At 38.6% G+C, this 23,693-nt stretch overlaps 1 protein-coding gene across 4 annotated transcripts in view; it reads right to left on the bottom strand.

The window, feature by feature from the left end:
- The window catches only part of PRKG1 (protein kinase cGMP-dependent 1), a 1,159,635-nt gene that overhangs the window by 15,858 nt on the left and 1,120,084 nt on the right, over positions 1–23,693 (bottom strand). For all 4 annotated transcript variants that reach the window (XM_004583389.2, XM_004583388.3, XM_058671972.1 and 1 more), the window contains 3 exons: positions 19,497–19,593; positions 1,547–1,686; positions 488–577 (listed from right to left, as the gene is read on the bottom strand). In XM_004583389.2, coding sequence (XP_004583446.2) covers positions 488–577; positions 1,547–1,686; positions 19,497–19,593 — 327 coding nt within the window. The remainder of the gene's footprint in view (positions 1–487; positions 578–1,546; positions 1,687–19,496; positions 19,594–23,693) is intronic.

Genomic DNA, 23,693 nt, shown 5'->3' with positions numbered 1-23,693 from the left:
CAATTTATTTAAGTATATACTCAAGATAGGTAATTATCACCTAAAATATTTTATAGGAGAAACTTCAAAAAGATGATTAACTAGTCTCATAAGTATGGGATGAAAAAGTGAGAGATGGTGGATTTCCATGATTCAAAACTAAACCAATACTATCCAAATTTACCCTGGAATGGTAGAAAGTAAAGCTAAATGAGATTATTTACATGAAATACTGCTTCTAAGTGGACTGATGTTTCCTTAAGATCTAAGATCTAAAATAGATGGCTGAAGATAGGTTAATTTTGAAACCAAAATCAAGCTAAGAGTTGAGAAAAATGTTATGCAGTGAGTTTCATACTTATAACAGAAATTCCTACACAGATAGTGGGTCCATTTCCATTTAAAAAACCAGCAGGCTTAAAGTATAAACATGATTTCTATTTGTGTAAGAATTGACTCATGAGCAAGTCCATTTTCAAAGAGACACTACAGAAATTCAGTGTCTTACCTATCCCTGAGAATGGTCCAGAGTTCTCCGCCTAGGCAAGCTTCCATCAACATATACAAATATTTGCTGTCCTTGAATGTTCTGTAGAGTCTGTGAGTTGCAAATCAGAAAACAAATGTTAGATTAGTGTCTTTTCAAAGGATCTTAATTTCTGAGTGCCTAGATTGCATTTTTCCATTTATCAGGCTGGAAATTTTATGAGAATGGGAGAGACTTCATTTACAAACGGGCATAAAGACCCAAAGGTTAGTGGCTAAGACTGACACACGATTGGGGTAATCTTTCCCTTGAAATGGGAACGACATCCAAAAGACACAGGGAAAGGAGGCTTCCTGGGATCATCTCATTTCCGAAGTGGTTGGTATTTTGAGCACTGGTCTCTTGAGCAACTATTTATAGTCATACATAAACAGGGAAAATTATATGGATTAGTTTCCAATCACAGACACGTATGAAATTTATGAATTTTTCACTTAAATTCATGTTATTTTCCCAACAGGTTCCACTGGCAAAATGAGTATAAAAGCAACACCCCTGGGGGGTAAAAAGCCCTGTTATCCTTTAGTGAGTGCTCTCAAAATACTGAGGATGAATGGTCAGACACCATTTCATTTTTTAAAATGGTGAAAAAGGTAAATAATAGATCAGTTTGGTTTTTGACATTTTTGTCTTCCAAATAGTTGACATCTGTGTAGTGTTTTAAGCTAAAAGAAAAGAAAAATGGAATGTTACAAACTGGGAAAAAAAAAATTGTTTGTAGTCAGTCTGACCCTCCTGACTTCTGCCTGGCTTGGCCCAGCTTAGCTCTGGTGTTTGGGACCCTTTGGGCAGTGAACTGGGGTATGGAAGATTTCTAGCTTTCTGTTTGTAATTCTGCCTTTGTTTTTAGTGAAATAAATCTCAAAAAGTACAGAATCAAAACAATATATATTTTTCAAATAAGTAAGCTTCACAATGAGAATTCAAAATAAATTTCTTTCTGTAAAGAAAATGTGTTAGGAGTGACCAGAGCAGGCAGTGGAGGCTGTGGCTCCTTGCTTCCGGTCGCAGGCCCTTTACCTCACTATGAAGTCGGAATGAGCCCCCTGCATGATCTGCTTCTCCGAGCGGATGTGTTCCTGCTGTCTCGTGTCCACGATGTGGCGTTTCTTGAGAATCTTCATTGCAAATGTTTTGGATTCTTCACTTTTCAACTGGACCTTGAGAAAAGGCAGAAAAGACAACTGAGAGAAAACTCATAGACATTTAATGGAGTACTGGGCACTGACCGCTCCCAATTAACAGGTGCATGGAGGACTTCACAGAATTCCAGCAATCATTCTTTTTTTTTTTTTAAAGATTTATTCATTTTATTACAGCCAGATATACACAGAGGAGGAGAGACAGAGAGCAAGATCTTCCATCCGATGATTCACTTCCCAAGTGAGCCTCAACGGGCCGATGCGCGCCAATCCGAAGCTGGGAACCTGGAACCTCTTCCGGGTCTCCCATGCGGGTGCAGGGTCCCAATGCTTTGGGCTGTCCTCAACTGCTTTCCCAGGCCACAAGCAGGGAGCTGGATGGGAAGTGGAGCTGCCGGGATTAGAACCGGCCAGCAATCATTCTTAAGTGTCCCCCCTCCCCCCAACACCACAGTATGTAGCCCGCTAGTGCTTAATTCAAAACCCAGAGCTCACAGCTAGCATTTAATACCAACCACTGAATCGGATGAATTTTGCTTATCTGAATTCCAAATTCATTTTCTGTCTACCTGGATTAGAGAAAGGAATACATAATAGATTCTCATTGTGCTATTTCATTTCAAATAATGTGTATGAATATATTTACTAATAAAAAATTAAAAGCACCTATTCTAATTTTATTTCAAGTATGTGGAGGCAAAAATGGGATCCCAGTCGATATTTCTAGAGCTGACAGATCTGTGTCCCTGGAGACCGCTGATGCGTGCACTGCTGTTTCTTCTCACCACATAGTCGTCTTTCCCTTCTTGCAGATAAATAACAGACAACCGTGACCACATTTTTTCAAGAGATCTCAAAACCTGATTTCTCTCCTCAAACATGTATGATGGTTTGAATCCCCTGTGATTATGTGGGGGGAGGTGCTGGCTTTGCCTTCAAGTCCCCCCTGATTCTGTAACAGCTGCCACGGCCCCCAGGAGCTCTGGAGGAGGCTTGAATCTTCCCACTGTCATAACTTCACAAAGGCTGCTGGTCTGTGTTCACTTTTATGGGAAATTCCAACAAGCTAACTTGTAAGGGAGAGGTGATAGGGCTAAACACTTAGCAACCAAATAAGGGAATTATCATTGGTGCTCCCAAGCAGCAAAATCCTTGAGACATGAACATATAGTCCAGCATTTTAGTAACTAATGAAAATTTTAGAGAAGTGATACAGCAAACTCTGTGTTTCCTGGTTAGTGTACCTGTCCCTTGTTCAGTTACAAAAACAATGCACAGGCCCAATATGAAGTTCTTCAGTATTTTGTTCATGCCTACATTGTAGGTTGAAGTTGATCTGATGGACCATTTATGTGGCAAGTTCCTTAGTGGGCAGCATGAATGAATGAGTCTTGGTTTGCTGCCAGCCTTTGTGAATGTGTGTGACAGGGAGAGGGGAAATGATCTGAAAATGCCTTTAACAGCCAAAGGTTCCCTATTCTGCAAGAACTCCATGATGACATATTAGTGTGATACAAATGAATTTAATGTTGTTCATGATAAAAAATAATAAAACATGAAAACTCACTTCTCAAAGCAAAATCTATGGAAAGATGCCATGAAAGAAAAGTTATGTTAGTGGTAAATCTCACTGGGAAAGGAACAAAACCTGGCTCTGTTCAGAGCCTGGCTCTATGACATCATTGAGGACTCACAGGCAGCTCAGAGGCCTAATGAAAGAACTGGTCGCCGAAGGGGTGGAATCTGATATTTTACTTGTACCCAGGTTAGCAGAAAGGAGCTGAACTTGTGGTACACTGCTCAGGATTTGAATTCCAACTCCATCTAAGCAGCTCATTTAAGAAGCTGAGGGAGATGAGCCGCTCCTAGCCCTGGATCTTGTTACTCTCAGCTATTGTGTGCAATCACCGCTACTTTCAAAGAGAAGGTGCCACTCAGTAGGCATTACTCATTTCTACTCTTGTACTGTGGTTCTACCCAGAAATCTGTGCCCAGTAAAACAGAAAAAAAATTCTGTTCCAGAGGCGTCAACAGAATTATCTAAATAGCACATAAATTGCCTCAAGGCAACAGGTATCAGATTTAGGTTCAAATCTTTTTGACCCAAGCCACTTACCGTAGCTTGTTTTCCTTCAATTGAACATGAAACAGATACGCAGGGACAGGTATTTGGCGTGGAGGTGAAGGCAATTATTGCAACTCTGCATTGAACAATAGGTTGCCAGATCTGAATCCTGGCTGTATTGCAGATTCTAGCTTCCTGCCATTATATACGCTACAGGTAGCCATGGCGCTAGTGCTTGGGTTCATGCCATCCCCATGGGAGACCTGGACTGAGTTCCTGGCTGCTGGGTATTTTTTTTTTTTAATAAAGACTTATTCTATTTTTACTGGAAAGTCAGATACACAGAGAGGAGGAGAGACCAAGATTCACTTCCCTAGTGGCTGCAATGGCTGGAGCTAAACCAACCTGAAGCCAGGAGCCTAGAGCCTATTTCGGGTCTCCCACGTGGCTGCAGACTCCCAAGGCTTTGGGCTATCCTCCACTACTTTCCAATGTCACAGGCAGGGAGCTGGATGGGAAATGGGGCTGCTGGAATTAGAACTGGTGTCCATACGGGATCCGGGCTACATGCAAGGCAAGGACTTTACCCACCAGGCTACTATGTCGGGCCTGACTGCTGGGTGTTTAAAAAGTTCACCAACACATGGGAGCTTCTCTTTGTCTATCTTGCACTCAAATTAATGACTGGTAAGTGTAAAACGAAACCGATAGAAGACGAGAAAATGAATACACACTTTCTTCTTTCTCCTACCCCGGAATACTTGCTAGACCAGTTGGTTTAGCATGAGCTTCAGCCCAAAGAATTGTCTTCCTTTGCAGACAAATGATCCTAGCCTTCCAGGTCCATTAATCTAGCAGATGAGTGTGTGACTATTCTGCTATTTAATTATCTTTGTTTATATCTTAGCCATCTTGTGGCTTGTGATCTTAGTCAAATTCGGCAAACTCTTCGCTAATTTTCCTCATCTGTAATAGAGGGCAGACCCTCATATGTTTTAGAGAGATGAAACAAAAGGCCTTGCATATCAAAGGGTCTGCAATAATCCCTCAGTCAGTATTAACTATTTTTACCTGTATGTGCTAAGTTTAACAGTGTCTACATGCCAAAGCATAATCTTCAAAATGTGACTCACCATAAACTCAGCGTTCCATTGGACCCATGCCTGTCTCCAACCCAGGCTATCTCAGTGCTGTTAAGGAGGAAAAGTTTGAGAAACTACTTCTTAAATAGTGTTGACACTTGCACCATAAAGGTTTCACCCTACAAATTCCTTCAAATGAAAAACTAAACAAAAATGCTAACACTCAAGTTTTCATTTTAGAAAGAATACTCTGTGCCCTGTTAGAAATTAGATTCAAAGTTTGATTTACAGTAAAATCTTACCTCTATGCAAGACACTATGTTGACATTTGAATGTATGCATGGACAATGTGAATTTCAGGTGGGAGTTGCTGACATGGCTGTTGTTAAGTCAGCGCGATATAATTCTCCGATACCACTACCCTTAAAATGAGAAGCCATGCCACCAACATTCTAAAGATTTGAAGACACGTGTGCAGGTCATATTTAAATACATGTCTCCTTTTTATCAGAGGTGGGCTATTGCTTCTTACTCAACCTAATTCCTTGTCCTCACTTGGTAAGAAGCTCATGACCACGGTAAGGTCAAAACTGGCTCATTTCCACTGTGAGTTGTTCATTAGATTATGCATCTAGTCTTCTATTTAGCGTTGTGATTAAGAATTCACAGTGAAGCCAGAACTATGGCTTAGGTTAAGCTGCCACTCAACAATGCTGCCACGCTATATGGGTGCGAGCTTGAGTCACAGCTGTTCCACTAATGATCTAGGAAAGAAGCAGAAGACGGCCACAGTGTTTGGGCTCCTGCCATCCATGTGGGCAACCAGAAGCAGTGCCTGGTTTCTACCTTTCCCCAAGCCCAGCCCAAATTGTTGAGACCATCTGAAGAGTGAACCAAAAGGTGTAAAATCACTCTCTCTCTCCTTACCATTCAAACAGATAAATTCTCTTTAAAAAAAAAAAATTCATAGTCACTTTTGCAAAAGATACTAAAACATCTTTGATTTTGGAAGAAATTGACTACCTGATCTACATGGTAAAATGATTTCGTAAATTCCAGGCTGAAACTGTATCACATGGGACATTATTATGCAAAGTCCTTTATAAGATGGGTTTACTTCTATTTCCACGTAATACATACAGCAAAGCACAACTCTCCTCGGTCCTTGCCCCTAGACAGGTAATACTCCAGAACAAAGGTAAATACGTTGAGAAAAGTTTGCACAGGAAACCGTGTCCTAGTCTTGCCTCTTTTACTAGCAAGTTCATGATGAGTTACGTAATGTCACTGAGCTTTATGTCAATTCTCAGAAATCGGATGTCTACCTATATTCTCCAAGGGCTCATTTCAGTGGAAAAATTCAGCATTTCTGAGATTTAATAACTAGGTATTTTAAAAATGGATTTTAATCTTTTGGAAATTGTACAGTATACATCTGGTCATAGTTTGGGATAAAAACCAGATGAAATACCCCCCAAATAACAGAATATGGCTTAAGGAATCATGATGGTTCATTCTGAAATCATGACATTGCGTTTATAGTGTAGATATATTCTGGGAGATAAAGGCTCTATTTTCTCTCTGCTCTCAACTTTAGCATACAAAGAGGATCAGTTTCTGTTGTGTCCTCTCTGTTATTATCTTTCCATGAACATGTTTTGTATAAAAATAGCAGTTACTTTCCCAAGAAGAATATTAAAACTGGCTCCAAGGCACAAGGGAACCTAGGCAGAGCTCATATTATTATAATAGCTGTAATACAGGAATGGCAAATATTTTCTCTAAACAGAATAACAAAATTTTAATCAGACAATCTGTGTCGTGTGGTAAAGCATGAAATCATTTTGCTTTTGGCTCCTTTTTGACCTGGGAGGAAATGGCTTTGTGAGCTACCTAAAATTAATTTAGTAATAGTTTATGATTGGTAGGTTATCTCAGGTTTCCCACAAATTGAGGTAACTTAAAGAACTCATGACAACTCTACAATAGAGTGCAAAGCAAAGTTCTGTTAAAGAGAAAGAATTCAAGAGTGACAATGAGCACACAGGGGCCCTAGACTGCGAATGTTAGCATTCTATCCCATCAGATTAACCCTGCCGGATTGCTGGAGTGCGTTCACTCTGTTTCCATTAGTTCTTAACCAGGCTTTACATAATAAGCCAAAAACACATGACATATTAACCATTAAGAGCAACAGTCAACAAATCTGTTCACTCCATAAGTGCATAAACACTGAGTGTTCTCTTCATCCTTTTCCAACACTTGCCAGACACCTTCTCTGCCTTACTGTGTTCTGGCTTAGGTTCTATGTTTAGGAAATAAACACCCTACTCTGTATCAGTTGAATATAGTCACAAAGGTGAGGCAGATTAGAATGTGTCTCTAGATATACCTGAAAATTCAAGAAGAAAAATGATGCAATGTTACTGAATATTAAACAATGAGTATTAAGATGGTCACATTGACAATAAAAACATTTAGTATAGCACCACTTTTTAACCTAAGAAAATATACACCACAGAAAGCAAACATTTAGAAAGTAAATTAATAGCTGCCTTTCCAGAACAGAGATTGTAAATGACATACGTGTTCCTACTGGAGTTGATAGAAATGTTTGAAAACTGAAACTGATGTTGACTGTGAACTTCTGACACAAACATTTTATGAGATGCTAATTACACCTCAGAAAAACTGCTAGAGAATTTTTTTTTACAAGAAGCAAACTCTCTATTTTTCATTCAGTTGGAAAAACTAATTTATAAAAGAATTACAATCACTACAACAAATGTCAAAATATGTGGGAAACTTAAGATGAATAATTAGAAATGCTACTTCACTGTTGCAATTCATCATCAAGCCTGCTTATAATTTAGCTGTCCCAACTGAATGAAAAGTAAGAACTACAAATACGTCTGCTGTGAATTTCAGGCAGATTCACAATGAGAAGAAGAGCAGTTTTATAACTTGTGGCTCAGCTAACTTGATGGTCATGGCAAAGTACAATGTGCATTGTTTGAGAGGAACATGTTTATTGTCATGGAAGGAAAGTCAAGTATTCTAAGTGTTTAGAAAGCGACCCTACCAATGATCACTGGATTGCGTTCCCCAACACTCTCTAACAACAGCAACGAAGTACCTCCTTTTACCATTAATAGATGACAATTGGTTCTCTAATTTTATCTAAAAATTAAAATGTTGTAAGTACTTAAGAAGCTATGCCCAACTGAAATGCTATAATCTTTATGTTAGAATTCATGTTTTGCTCTGTATTTGTACTGCACTGGAAAGTTTAAGCAAGAGAGACACACTCCTGCCTCAGTTGCTTTGTAAAAGTCCTTTTTGGCGACCTGTGTCATACATTGTTAAGCTGGTGCAGGCATCCCATGTGGGTGCTGACTGGAGTCCTGACTGGCCCCCTTCCCATTTCGCTCCCTGCAAATGCACATGGGAGACCCATATGGAATTTCAAACTCGTGACTTTGGCCAAATCTTAGCTACTGTGAATATTTGGGGAATGAACCAGTAGAGAGTAGATCTCTCTTATTCTTTGCAACTCCCACCTCTTCTCCTTCGCTGTCTCTACGTGTAGGTGTGTAGGTGCGTGTGGGTGTGTTTCTCTTTTTTTTAACTTTGCCCTTCAAATAACTTTTTTTTTTTTACAAAAACATGTTTGTTTCACTACTTATCTCTAATTTTATCTCCAGTAGTTCTCTGTTCTACACCATAACATTATTTTTTTCTTAGTCAATGTGTAAAACTTAAGAAGCACAGCATTTGATCTGCTCCACAGGATACGTAAGGAAGAACAGCAAAAGGTCTTGCCACATCCTAAGTGACAGATACCCAACTGCACAGTGAATGCAAAATTTCTCAGAGATGACAGAGTTGCCAAGCTTTTTTGCCCTGGGATGTAGAGACACAGTGTTGCTATCGAGGCGAAGGCTTGGTGTGCAAACATGAGAAATCTCTTATTCATAGATGGATATTATACAAGTGACAGAGAAAAACAAACCTTTTGTTGTTCCAGCCTCATTTGCCTCCACACATCCAACTCAGTCTTTTATCCAGAATGACAAAAATCCAATTTGTTTATTAAATATTTAATAACTTCTATAGATGGTAAAACAAATATCAAATAATGTATTTTAAGTGCGAACTGATCAAAAGAAAAGCTAGCTTTCTTGGGGGAATTTTAAGTGTTTCTTTTTAATTTTTTAAAATAAAAAATAACATTCACCCGAGGGGCCAGCCCTATGGTGCAGTGTATCAAGCTGCTGTCTATAATACTTTTCAATCCAGCTCCCTGCTAATGACCTGGGAGAAGCTTTACAGGATGGTCCAAGTGCTTGGGCTCCTGCTACTATATGGGAGACCTGAAGGAAGCTCTTGGCTCTGTGCTTTGGTCTGGCCCAGACCTGAATATGGTGGCTGTTTGAAGACTGAATCAGCAGAGTGGAAATATCTCTGTCTCTCCTTCTGACTGTGTAACTCTTGTAAATAACCAGATCTTTCTCTCTTTAAAGTCATCTTTCAGTTTTGACAAAAGAAACAGAACACTATTTTTAATTATACCATGAAAAATGGTTGGGCCATTTCTTGCAATTCAGTTAGAGATCAAATACCTTGTGATTTCTCTTGTGCTAAGGAATTAGCATCGATTCATCTGGATTCAGAAGTTACTTATTTTGAGAGCATTAAAGACTTTTATATTGCACATGTCATCAATCATCCTTTACAGCTAATATTTATTTTCTATAAATGTATGTGTTTAACACATGTGATTTAATTTTTTAGTTATTAAATTGATGTTTACATGATTAACTGTGTTACACTTGGAATTGCATTCCATCATCAAGTGATCAGATATTTCTTCCCCCTACTGAAGATTTTTAACTTTTTATAAACGTTTTCTATTTTGAAAGGCAGAATTATAGAGAGATTTTCCATCTGCTAGTTCACTCCGCAAATGGTCACAATCGCCAGAGCTGGGCCAGTTGGAAATTAGGAGAATGGAGCTTCGTCTGGATTTCCCACGTGGTGCAATGGCTCACTAAATTGGGCCATCTTTTGCTGCTTTCCCAGGTTATCAGCAGGAAGATGGAAGGCAAATAGAGTTGCTGGGACTTAAGCCAGCACCCAGATGAGACGCTGGTGGAGGACTAACCTACTATACTACAGCACTGGCCCCTAATCTCTTCCCTGTTTTTGAAAACAAATTTTTTTTCTAGGCATCCCTCCCTCCCTTCTTTCCTTCCTTCCTCTATCTCCCTCCCTCACTTTCATCCCTTCCTTATTTTCTCTCACTTTCTTTCAAGCTCTATTATTCAGATGTAAGGCAGAGTTAAAAGGGGTGGACTGAGAGAAAAAGCGTATGCACACACTAGGTTTCACTGTCCAGTTCACTTGCCAAATGCTCACAAAGGCCAGGCTGGACAGGGTTGGACCATGTGGAAGCCAAGGATCTGGAACCCCATCCAGGTCTCCCACATGAATGGGAAGGGCAAAAGTACTTGAGTCATTTCCCCTGCCCTCCCAGGCACTGTATCAGGGAGCTAGATCAGAAGTGGAGCAGCTAGGATTTGAACCTGCAACCACATGGGATGTTGGTATTACAGGTAGCAGCTTAATGTGGAGCCCCTACAATTGTAATTTTAATTTTATGTATAATCTCAGTCATGTAAACATACTTATGCATCAATTTTGAAGCTTGCTTACACATTTCCAAACTGACAATGAGTATCTCACATAATTTGATATTGACTCCTTTCGGCTTACAGCCACATCTATGAAAGAGACACACTGAATATTTAAATACGCTTCTCCACATGGAGGTCATATACTGAGTCACGGGAATGACCAGTCAGTGGCTGCACTGAGTTGGCATTTTAAAAAAATCTCCTTTTGCTATGAACAGTCCGCTGTCCTCACTCTTCCCATGAACTTGTAAGCAGCTGGCTGAGGGAGAGGTTAGCAGCAATGGCACCTGCCCCACACAAGCTTTTGACTTCACGACCTGCTTTACATGTCTTTCCAGAAAGTAAGGGAAACCATGTCGTGTAAAAGAATCTGACTATTTTTTGACATTTTTTAACATATGCAAGAGGACTAGTTTTCCTGATCATGGAAGGGATACTTCTGAGAAAAGTTTATATAAAATTTTCAGGGGTATGGACCTCATCTTTGCAATAGTAAACTACCACAATCAGGATTGAAATAAAGATGTTTATTTCTGGGTGCAGAACCATTTAAAAATAGATCACCTAGTCACCTTGTAGAACATGCTTTAATTTCATGGCTGGAAATTCAGAGCCAAGTCTGTGTTTACACACACTCATGACTTGATCCAATGTGCTGATACTTCTTCTATTCAGGTCTAATGCTCTTTAAGAATACAATGCAGTTCTACTCCACCGATCAGCCAGCTCATATTTCCCCTGATTCCCTCACACAGCTCTGTTGTGATCATTTGCTTTGGTGTCCTGTGACAACATGTGCCTTTTATGTCGTAACCTTTCCCTGAAATGGCCTTTCCCCATCAGTTCACTGAAATCCCTACCTATTCCCAAACGCCTGGTTTGGTGTTGGCATTTCCAGGCTTCCTCACCTGTCATCAGTTCCAAGCGGCCTCTCCCTTGCTGAGAGTCTAAGGATGCTTCTGTGTAACTGATGATTTAATGCAAACCTCACGAATTTTGATTTCTATTTTCACATGTTATTTATTTTTCTTAGAAGGTAGAAATTCCTTGAGACAAAAAATTGTATTTGATACTTTATATCTAACAAAGACTTTTAGGGGGATTTGTAACATCAGTATTTTCTGAATGTCGTGTGTCCTTAAATTCACTTCAGGAAAAAACCAAAATGGTGAAGGTAGCCCAAGTGTTAACTTTTGGATAAAAAATTTTTTTATCAGTTATCTTAAGTGTTGGAAAACCACGCTCAGAACCTTCTGTGTTTACAGTGATCTTTCTAGAATCACATGACAGTTAGAAGGAAACATTGTTAACATTTTCTCTTACTCTGAAATACCACTTTGAAATAACTGCTATAAAATGTTTCTCAAAAAATAAATTGCATCTAAAGCTCTTATACCAGGCATGTAAGAAAGTAACGGTTGTCATTCATGTTTAAAAAAACTATACCCTATGTATCGGTGTACAAAAGCTAATATCCATAAGATGAATTGAGGCATATTATACTTCATTTTCATACATTAGAGACTTGGCTAGCTTGTCATTTCTGCTTAGAAACAATCTTGTGGCTGTTTAGTAATGGTGAAATATTATTAAAACCCACACTGATGCTCAATTAGTGCTTACTGGATTGAGTTTTCATTTGCTCTTTCACTTACTTCATTAGAAATCCTATTTTTCACAATTATTACACTGTGAGTGGTTTTAATCTTCTGAAGGATAAGATTAGATTAAATATTTACCAATAAACCAGGTTGAGCACAACCTGAGAAAAGGCTGTCTGAAGGCTGTGTCGAGTCTCTCCCTACTCAGGCACAGAGGCCTTGGGGCGGTGTCAGTCACACCAGGCACCAGCGGTGCTGCTGCCATCCAGTAATTCCACAGCTATTCTATTTCACTGCTTGCAAGGCTTGGCGCTTGAAATGTTTTCGTCTTCCATGGGGTTTCCCTCTGGAGTTAACTTGCTTGCCTTCCATTATGACAAAACAAAACTCTGTGGACTGAGCAAGGAGTTTATTACCTGATTACTTGTTTAATCAGCTTTTGGTCCCTGTTTTTTGTTTTTTTTTTCATTTGGTTACATAGCCCTGTAAGCTTACTTACATCTAAGTCACACTGCTGGCAGAAATGCAGGGGGAATTGTAAGGGTGCCATTGTGCACACAGACCCTGCTGCCACAGTGTAGTGTGGGATGACGCTTGCAATTTACTAACACATTGTCCCTTCCTGAGATCCTGTTGTGGGATTTGTCAGCTAGGTTGCAACAGAGAATCGATGAGAGGTAACCTTTCTATCGCACTTGACAAGAGCCAGGTCCTCATTACACAGAATTGAAGTGTCATGGATTGAGAAGGCTGTGGAGAAACTGGATACAATTCAGCATGCTGTACCAAAAATGATCTCCCATGGAAAGGTGGAGAGGTGGGACTTTACAATTTGGAAGAGAAATGGATAAATAAAAGCAGACAACTTCAGGTGCACACAGGTTCAGCCTGGGGAAGATTGAAAACTGTTTCCCATCTCTTTTCATGACAGATCAGAAAGTAAAGAGCTTTAGTGGTTTGGGGGAATTTAATAGAAGCTATCACTGAAGGTCATTTGAAGACCTCTGCCTCTTACTTAGATTGCAGAGATTGGCTTTGCAATGTGCAAAAAAAGCAGCACAATCATCCTGTTCCTCTCATTTTCTATGGGTATGGCTGAAGGTAATAAACAGAGCTAGTACTCATAAATTATTATTACAATGATAAAAATATTGATTACACCTTGACTAGTGATGTTTAAGACACCATTTGGGAGCTTGGATTTATCTCATCTTTGCAAATTTGTGTGGCATACTTTATTACGCTCATTTTTAGATAGAGAAACAGCCTGAAGGTTTAAGTCCATGACTAAGTATACACAGCTGGCAAGAGGTCAATCCAGAAAGTCTAATTGCACAGCTGTGTGACTTTTAGATCACATTGTTCTGATTTTTTTTTTACAGACATTTTTGTCACTAGAATAGCTCCAAAGATTAAAACATAGGGAATCCTCTGAAGGTTCGGGAGAAATGGGAATGTAGAGAAGATAATCAATACATCTATTCTGAATTCATGTCTAATTCAGGTTCTTGAATTCTAGGGGGAAAAAAAATAAGATTCTACATTTATTTGAAAGGCAGAGTAATGAAGAGGCACAGACTGTCTATGCACTGGGCCTCCCTCCAAATGATCTTAACAGCCAGGGAGAAGCCGGATGTCAGGAAAGCCAGACTGGTCTCCCACATGCACAGCAGGGGTCCAAGCACTAGGGTCTAGAAAAAGATACTGAAGCAAAGTTGTAGGCCCAGCACTGAGGTGTAGCGTCTGAAGCTACTGCTTGTAATGCCAACATCTTATCTGAACACCAGCATGTGCCCCAGCTGCTCTGTTTCTGATCCAGCTCCCTGCTAGAGGCCTGAGTAAAGCAGCAAAAGATGGCTCAGGTATTTAGGTCCCTGCCACCTACTACAGGGGAGACCCAGAAGTTCCTGGCTCCTAGTTTTGGCCAGGCCCAGCGCTTTCACTGACACCTTTAGGGAGTAAACCGTTAACTGGAAGATCTCTGTGTCTCTGTTTTTCCCTTTCTATAACTGATTTTCAAATACATAAAATAAATCTTAAAAAACCTTGAAAAAACAAAGTTACACATATGACAGTGAGATAACATGTCTTTGATTCTGTGGTGGTAGAAGCTAAGATGATGTCTCCTGTAGGCATTTGGTGCAGTTATTAACCCACTGCTTGGGGCCCCCCGCCACATACTGGGGTGCCTGGGTCTGAGAGACAAGTCTGCCCCTCAAGGAAGCTTCCTGTTTACCCACACTCTGGGAAGCAGTAGGAGATAGCTCCCTACACCTCCTGGGAGACTGGACTCCAATTCTAGGCTCTCCAATTTTTTTTTTTTAACTTAGCAGTTTATAGTATCCAAGCAAGATTTTACAGAACTTCGTGCATTTTAGGCTAATCAAAACAGTTTTATAACTCTAACAAGCCATATATTAATGACTGAAGAATAGAACAATCTTAGGCAGGTCAGCAGAGAAACCCCCAAAACTTATCAAGTGAGGAATAACTGAACTTTACATCCTACTTAGTGAGGTCTAGGAAAAGCCAAATCGGGAGTCTGACTAGTAAGGTACAGGCTGAGAAAATTATAGGCCAGCTGACTTCCTGTCTGTTCAAAACTTTCCATATTGGTCTCTCTCTGTCTATCTAAGTTAATTTTGGGGCTGTGGCACTCATGGTCAGTGCAAGAGGGGATGGGGAACCAAAGCTGGAACTTTATGTCTCAGCCATGAATATTACAGATACTGTGGAAATGAACCAGCAGGTGGGAGAACTCTGCCTCTTTCAAATAAAGTTAAATCATATTCAAAAGTTCATAGTTCTAAACAGTAACAAAAGCTGTTTAAGGCACTGTGTGGCCATAGGCTGGTTTTTATATTTTTCCTATAAAATATGGTTCAGAGTGGGCCCAGCGCAGTGGCCTAGCGGCTAAAGTCCTCGCCTTGAACGCCCCAGGATCCCATATGGACACCGGTTCTAATCCCAGCAGCTCCATTTCCCATCCAGCTCCCTGCTTGTGGCCTGGGAAAGTAGTTGAGGATGGCCCAATGCATTGGGACCCTGCACCCGCGTGGGAGACCTGTAAGAGGTTCCAGGTTCCCGGCATCGGATCGGCGCGCACCGGCCTGTTGCGGCTCACTTGGGGAGTGAATCATCGGATGGAAGATCTTCCTCTCTGTCTCTCCTCCTCTGTGTATATCTGGCTGTAATAAAAAATGAATAAATCTTTTTAAAAAAATATGGTTCAGAGTAACTGGCTAGGCAGAATTGGTTGTGGATATAAATGCAATGTGTAGTTTATAAAGGATGATTCATATGGGAAGTTTGATTACTTTGCAAAGGAAGCAATATCAACTTCCTATTAATAAACAATTGTCTCTGTAGCATTTTTTGTTTTTCCCATGCATGTACCACTTGCTTCAGGTTCTATATGTCAAAACTGTCCCTGATCCTCTGCCTTAGAAGTGCCCGTCACCATTCCCCAGGAAGCTTTGCTCCTTTATGTACCAAGTCTGTGGTGTTCATAACTTTCTGCAAGTTTGATTCATTAGTTTGCACAAATGTCTCTCCTAGTAGACTGAGTTCTAGGGTGATGTGCTACATTCTGTTGACCTGTATAACTCCCAACAGAAAATACATGATTCATAGCCATATTAACTGACATAGAAAGAATACAGTTTTAAAAAGCAGAAATTATGTTTGCTATCTTTGACTCCTCTGTTTTATTCAAGTATGGTGCCATGGCAAAAGAAGCACTTGGATTCTTGCACAAATAAATATTTAATATTTAAAATGACTACCACACAGCATTGCCAGATTAAAAATAAGTGGCGGTAATTTGTACAAATCTATTCTGTAAAGCAGGAACATCTGACAAAAATAAAAGTAGGGTAAATTAGGAATGTGGCATTAAAGCAATGAAATGAATTCCCTGTTATGATTTGTAAAATCAATATTTTTATAATCAAATCTTCTAAACTAAAGGGATAATGCAATTATTACACAGCAGAAGTTACAGCTTTAATCAGTAAGTCACATATTAAGAGGGCTTGGTTCTTCTGCTATTTGTGATACCATAAATGGACAACGTATTTTAAACTGGTAGCCCTGAACAAGTAATTATTGTGAACAGGACATATCTGATATTAAACTAATCAAGGTGATTGATTCTAAAAGTGCAAGACAGTTTCAAAAAGTTCATAGAACATAGAATAGGTAATGCACATTTTCCATAAAACCTCTAAAGACCCTCATATTATGACAAAGATGGAAAGCCTTAGTAAGAATCCTTTGCATATTTTCATTGGGTCTTTACTTCAAGCTTGTAGAGTTGTCAGTGAACAATATGGAAGGGAGCTAACACAATGGCACGGTGGGTTAAACTGCTACTTGTGATGTCAGCATCTAATATTAGAGTGCTAGTTCAAGTATGGCTGCTCTGCTTCCTATCGAACTTGCTGCTAATGTACCTGGGAATACTGGGAGATCATTAACTCCTTGTGTCCCTCCCCTCCACCATGTAGAAGACCTAGATTGAAGCCAAGCTCCTGACTTTAGTCTGGATGAAATCTGGCTGTGATAGCCTTTGAGAGAACAGATCAGTAGATACAAAGTCCATCCATCCATCCATCCATCAATCTCTTTTCTTCTCTCATTTCTCTCTGTGCCACTTTGCTTTTCAAATAAATCCATCTTTAGAACTATTTAAATTTAGTACTGGCCAAATCAGTACCTCATCTCTAAAAACTGATACTAAAATATTTAGAAATTCTCCTGCTTGAAAAAATTTCTGAATCTTTGGATATAAATGATAAAATTAAGAGCTGCTAAGAAGTCTGAAGGGTGTATCATAACACAGAATAACAATCTATATGGCAAGAGGTGATGAAAAAAAAATCTATGAACTTAATGCAAGTCTAGCATGAAATGGAGTTAAGAACTCCAAATTTCTGAATTTCTTATTATGGAAGATGTCATAATCTTATACCTAGGGATTTTTTTCCCCAGAAAATGCTATTATCAAACTAAAGTTCACCTCGTTCTGTTGTTTTGCAATGTCATGTATGTATTCAACATATTGCAAATAAAAGGACAGTAGCTAAGTATAACCCTTTATAATTTCTTTACTCAGTGCTCTATATGAGTCTAAATGAGTTATGCTGCTTAGAACCAACACTCTATTACAGTGACAAATTTATCTTGCATGCATCATTTCTCAGAGACTGGCCAAGAGAAAACTTACATAATTACAACAGAACTGGGGTCTGACTACAAATTCCTCCTGACCATGATTGATATGGGCACCCATCTCAATACATTTCATGGTAATTCATTTATATGATGACTGCCACATGTATTTATAATTGAAGTTTTGAGGTCAGTTTCCAATTCTAGAATTACTAATTGCATGTAAAAGATGAACAATCACAGAGGAGTCATTTCCAGGAATTAATATGATCAGACAATCAGGAAGTAATGGTAGCTCAGAGAATGAAATCTAGGGCAGCACGGCTCACTTAAATGCAGATCCTACTTAAAATGAAGACAGTGCGGGCACTGTGCCTGTCCCACCATGTTTTGGGACATGCAAGGTAACGAAAGGGCATATGACTTCAGTAGTTAGGGAGACTACTGCATACTCATTTTACATATGGATTTATTGTTAGTCAATGGTTTGAAAAGTTTTTACAGGAGCTCCACTATTTTTTAAACATCTGTGTCAAAGAGACAAAATACAATGTCCATGAATTTAGAATTAGGATAAACTAATGAGTATAGTCTGGGATGGAGATTACACATGAAAATGTTTACACTAAAACATACAGATGCTTATATAGACACATACACACCAATAGGCACACACATATTTTTTAAAAACTGCATTACTTTTTATATGCCCACATTAAATCTTCTCTAATTTTGTCACTATTTATATTTCCTTACAGATTTTATAGATAATTTCCTACAAGTTTTTCATTATCAGCTTGGAATTTAACTGTTCAGTTTGATATGATCTCGAAGTGCTTTTCAAGAGTTCTGACTACTCACTATTATTAATAATAAATATTGTTAGTAATAATAGCTCAATCTTACAATACTTCAAAAATCCAAACTAAATTCCTATATTTCTTCAAATATCTCATCTGCATCCTGAAGATTCCCAGATCAAAGATAAGAGAACTCTCAGAGTTCATAAAGCTATAAGTGCACTTCTTTTTGGTAACCAAAATAGCATGTCCTCATTTGCTAAATCAACAAGTACAACTCAAAACAAAACCCAAGCTCTTGAAAACCAACATGAAGTTTTTTTCCCTTTTTTCTAGATCTTGATTTTTCACTCTTGCAACTGAAAACACTCAAATTATTATGGGCAAACAATGGATTATAAAATCACATGAAGTACTATTACAGTATCTCCAACTACTGTTAAGGGAAGCAAAATGCAAAGTCCATGAAGTGCATTATGGGTGTGGAAACTTGTCTAATTTCTGACTGTCACATTCAGAAATCCCAGCTGCAGCTCACATGAACACTTGTCAGAAATAGCTCTGGGTCATTCCACCTTTAATGGAAGGGGATTTCTCCTGAGCGATGGCAACAGTAACTGTTTACTGCACTGTACTACACAGACACGGGGAGTTCCTCACATACTGTATTGGTGTCTGATACCAGAGACTCTGCCATGTTCAGCAGAAAGATAGAAAGGAAAGTGCCTGCTCAAATCAGAGTTTTATCTCCACCGTCATGGAATGCAGCTATCTCAGCAACCAGAACCCGCTGTTGTCTAACTTTTGTTACAACGTGTCAGTTTGAAATTTTATATTTGAACCAGATGCAAAACAGAGTATCCTTTGTATTTACACAATTATAGAATTGTGAACTGAAACAAAAATGTCTTTATCAAGTCTTAGTATTTGAAATAAATGTATAAAATAGTAAAATCCTTAACTCTAAACACAGGTATAGAATCAGAGGAATACTATAAGAACATTTACTTTATTTATTATACTCCTACACACACACACACAATTTTCTTTTAGATGTATTTACCTTATTGCAATTGTAAGTATTGTTTAGAACTAAGACAACAATGATTATGGCATATCAGCTAGAACAGTGTATCCCATAAGTTAGTATAATTTAAAATGTTTTTTTAAAGAAATCAGCTTCATGACTTCTCACTAAAAAGTCAATGAATTAAGTTTTCATTTAATGTGAAGAAATTTTTTTGTAATTTGATGTTTATGCTTAATTTATTGACTAACAAAACCTACTTTGCTGCAAACACACTTGCTTGACAATATTTAATTATCGTTGTGCTAAATGAAAACCAATGATGAGGAAGCAGAAGCAATGGAATGAAGACATTCCCAAAAGCATTTAAAGAACAATCACTCACCAGTTCCACTCGTCCGAAACCTCCAACTCCAAGGGTGTCAATGATGTTGAAATCAGACAGCTTCAGGTTAGCGAAGAAAGCAGCTTCGGCTTCGTATCTGGATTTTTTGATGCGAAAAAATGGAAATTTCTTAGAGGTGCAAACACGAGTCCCATGTACAACTGCACTGGAATGACATGACTGTGGAAGAGGGTTTACCTGCTGAAATTCCATCTTGCTCTTAGAGTCTATGTTTTCTCACACTCATAATGCTTTGGTCCCAGTTATGCAGAATAACAAAGATTTGCACTTGTTTTTCTTTCAAAGTAGAAAAATACAAAGTACCCACTGCATGCCAGTGAAGTGACTGCTAAATCCAGTTACCAAACAGAATTACATCTTGGTATTTTCCTACGCGTCTTCTTGTGAGCACGGGTGGTTTGAGTTTTTCGTTTTTGGTTTTGCTTTGGATTTTTTGGTTTTGCTTGTATTGGGTTTTGCTGTTCAAATTTTAGTTGGCAGTTTCTCATTAGTTTCCCTTATCCACAAGTTGGCAGTGTCTCTTACAAATATTTATGAGAAGCAGCAAGATCGTGGAAGTCTCTGGAGCAAAATCACAGCCAGGTTTTATGACAACAGATCCAAAAACCTCAGGACTGGTGTGCGAATGTCTGAAATGGCTGATGGCGAGAGCATATTCACTTTCCTAAAAGGTCATCTTCCTTTCATTTATGTTTACCCACAGACTTGTAGCCAAAACTCTGACCTGGAAGCACCAGCCTCTTTTTGTGTGCAAGTTTCTTAGCTCAGTAGTGAGCAGTAGGGACAACACTTCCACAGTTCAGCTCTGCACACATGCAAATCCGACACATGCAAGTGGCCAAAATAAGCTGCTCCTGATGAGACAAGTGAATATGAGCTGCTTAAAATATCTCCTTGTTAGAGGCCTTACTATTTTTAGAACGGGCAGGAAGGCAGAAAGATGAAGATGATCCGCCCACTCATAACGTAAGGTCAGGGAGTAAATCAGCTGTCTCAGAATTAAAGTATTGGAATGATGCTGTATCACCCATGACCTTCAGCCTGATGGAACTCGATTCAATACTCTACCATAGATAGAAATGACTAATGATACTTGAGGTAAAGGTATTAACAACTTTTGTCCATTTTGAACAGAATCCGCCAGAGGTCTGTGGGATATTAGGCTATGAAACATTTTAGATGTCCCATTATTACCAAAGGAAAATTTACATCCTCCAGTGGGAGAGCTATAAAACAGCTTTCCAGATGAGCTTCCAGCATTCTTAAATTTACAACCATAGTTCTAGTTTTCTGACAGGTCAATTGTTAACAAACTCCTTAGAGAGCAAACACAACAATGTTTTTTTCATTGTTGGCTTATTACCTGAAATCAACTTTAACAAACTTTTTAAAACAGCTAGTTTATCTTAATTCTATATGTAGAGTTCTTTCATTAGCTACACAATCAAAGATCAAAATTGCAATTCAGGAGATGTTTTCTGGCATGCAAGACAAGCAGCAAATGTGCATTTCTAGCATTCCAACTGGCTTGATGCTTTTGTAAAATTAAGACTCCATCCCATTTAAAGGGTCAGTGGCAGAGTTGACTCCAACAGGTGCTTAACACGGGCATCTGTTGGGATCAAACCCTGTGACAGTTTCTGTGTATGCGGTCAAGCATTTCCTGGCTATGCAGAGAGATACATTTTTCAGTGAAATCATTGGTCAACAATAATTAGTATGCTTGCCATATTTAGCAAGACAGTAAATCCCTTTAGATTGCATAATGTATTGTACATATTTAAATATCATTCTTTGTGCGTTGAAACAATGATGTATTTCTTATATTTCTTAATATACCACCAACGTTGTTATGTTTGGGCTTTGGGAAGTTAGCCTGGAAATACGCCTTGTGGAATGAAGTGAGTCTGAGCCTATATCTGCACACCAGAGTCACCTCAGTGTCTTAAAATTACTTCATTTGAACTTTATAACAGACTAACAAATCAGACATTTTTGGAGGTTGTATTTAGATAACTGTATCTTAAAAACATGTTATTCATGTATTTGTTTACATATTTTAAAGGCAGAGTGACAGAGAGGGGAGCAGGCAACAATGATGGCTGAGACAGGTGGAAGCCAGTAACTCCACCCAGGCCTTCCATGTGGAGCACAGGGCTCAAGCACTTGAGCCATCATCTGCTTTCTTCCCAGGCACATGTGCAGACCCCTTGATCGGAAGTGAAAGAGCCAGGACCCTAACCAGTACTGGGAATGTGAGATGCCAGAATTGCTACTAGGGGTTTAATCCACTGAGCCACAACAATGGCCACAGATACCTATTTTTTTTGTTAAAACTCCTAGTTAATTATGATACACTGTAAGGGTTGAGATTCACAGTTCTGAAACTTTAGAAAGACCTAAAAAGTTCTAGAAACCACACAAGAATTTTGGAATGGACAAAGTGGACCAGGGGACTATGCAATTGCCCATTGAGTCTGCAGGTGACATATTCTAGAAAGAGGGCTGACTCTTCCACATGCATCTTAGTTCCTGCCCTTTGGTTAATGCAATTTTAGAATAAACAACACTGCTTATTGATAGAAGTGTAGTAAGGTTGTGCAACCATTATAAGGCGGTTTGTCTTTTTTTTGCATAGTAAAGTCATCTTAACTCTGTTTATAGGTATACGTGATTAATTACTGATTAACTTTACTATATGTATCTCATGAATTAAAACACTACCATAAATAGAAGACATTTTCTCTGTAATCATCAAAATCCATTTAAATGTAGGTGATCTGATATACTTGAAATATCAATTTTTATGGATAATTATGGATAATCCATAATTATGCAATTAATGTTTCAGGTTTTAATGAAAAGTGATTTGTGGCATTATAAACATAATTCACTAATATTTGCTAACTACTTTGCTAATGAGTTTTGGAACCCTGCACAATTACATCTTTTTTTAAATTTTGTTATTGATGAGACATAACTGTCTTCTTGCACCTGTATTTTATTTGTTTTAGCTCCTGATTCAAATCCTGTACAAAGATAAACCATAATTTCTCTTTTTTTAGCTAGGAAAATTCTGTAGTTGCTTCATATTTTCTACACACGTATTGTCTTCAACTCAGAGTTTGAGGAACGAGTCACATTTTTGTCACAACTAGTTTGCACAGTTTTCAAAAACAGGGAAATCACTACACAATGAACGTTTATAAAGAGGCCAAACTACATAATTGATATGCTTCAGTCATTTGTGTTTTGCAAATTGTGAACCTTCAGTTAGAAATTGGAAAGGATTTTATTCTAACAATTATGTTCCATTTTCTTTAGAACATTTTGTTTACAGCAGAGATATTGAGGCAAGCTTGAAAAAGTTGAAAAGTTTGGACAGGAAAGAAGTTTAAATCAAGGAATAAATTCTTACTGTTGTATCAGAACACATCTTTTGCCTAAAATAGATAAATGCTTAACCCAAATTCCTGAGTTATTGTGACGAGATACTGGGTCAAAGGAATAAGGCCTGATCCAAGTAATTCTAAAATCCATCTAACAGAGTTTATGTGAGAATAGGTAGTCATTTGCTAATGGGAATATATATTCAGTAAGAATTACAGCACCTGATGTCTGCTGGGTGCTGTGGTACAGAGGGCTAAGTGGCCACTTGAGCCACCATCATCCCATAAAGAGTGCCTGGTACAAGGCTTGGCTATTTACTTCCAATCCAGCTTCCTGATGATGCACCTGGGAAGGCAGCACAGGATGTCTCAAACACTTGAGGTTCTGTTACTCACATGGAGATATGGGTGGATTTTGTGGCTTCTAGCTTCAGAATGGTCAAACCCTGGGTTCTGTGGGCATTTGAGGAGTGAACATTTCAATGGAACATCTCTGTCTGTCTCTTAACTCTGCCTTTCAAATAAGTAGATAAATAGATCTTTTAAGAATTGCAAATGCTGATATATCTGTTTTACTCATGACTATGAGGAACTACATTACAAAGCCCTCAAATAAGTTAAAGTCACTAGTAAGTACAAATAAACTGAAATCAAAAGAATGAGTGCACTGGATGATAAATGCAGGGATAATGCATCATGTCTCAAACATGCCTGTTGACAACATGGTGATTACATGCACAGACAGTACTCCCTACAAGGTATGCTTTTTATCACAAAATATTTGAGT

This window comes from Ochotona princeps, chromosome 13 (assembly GCF_030435755.1).
Source record: "Ochotona princeps isolate mOchPri1 chromosome 13, mOchPri1.hap1, whole genome shotgun sequence".
Classification (NCBI taxonomy): domain Eukaryota; kingdom Metazoa; phylum Chordata; class Mammalia; order Lagomorpha; family Ochotonidae; genus Ochotona; species Ochotona princeps.
Note: the sequence above shows the minus strand (reverse complement) of the source record. Positions and strands in the feature narration are given on the sequence as shown.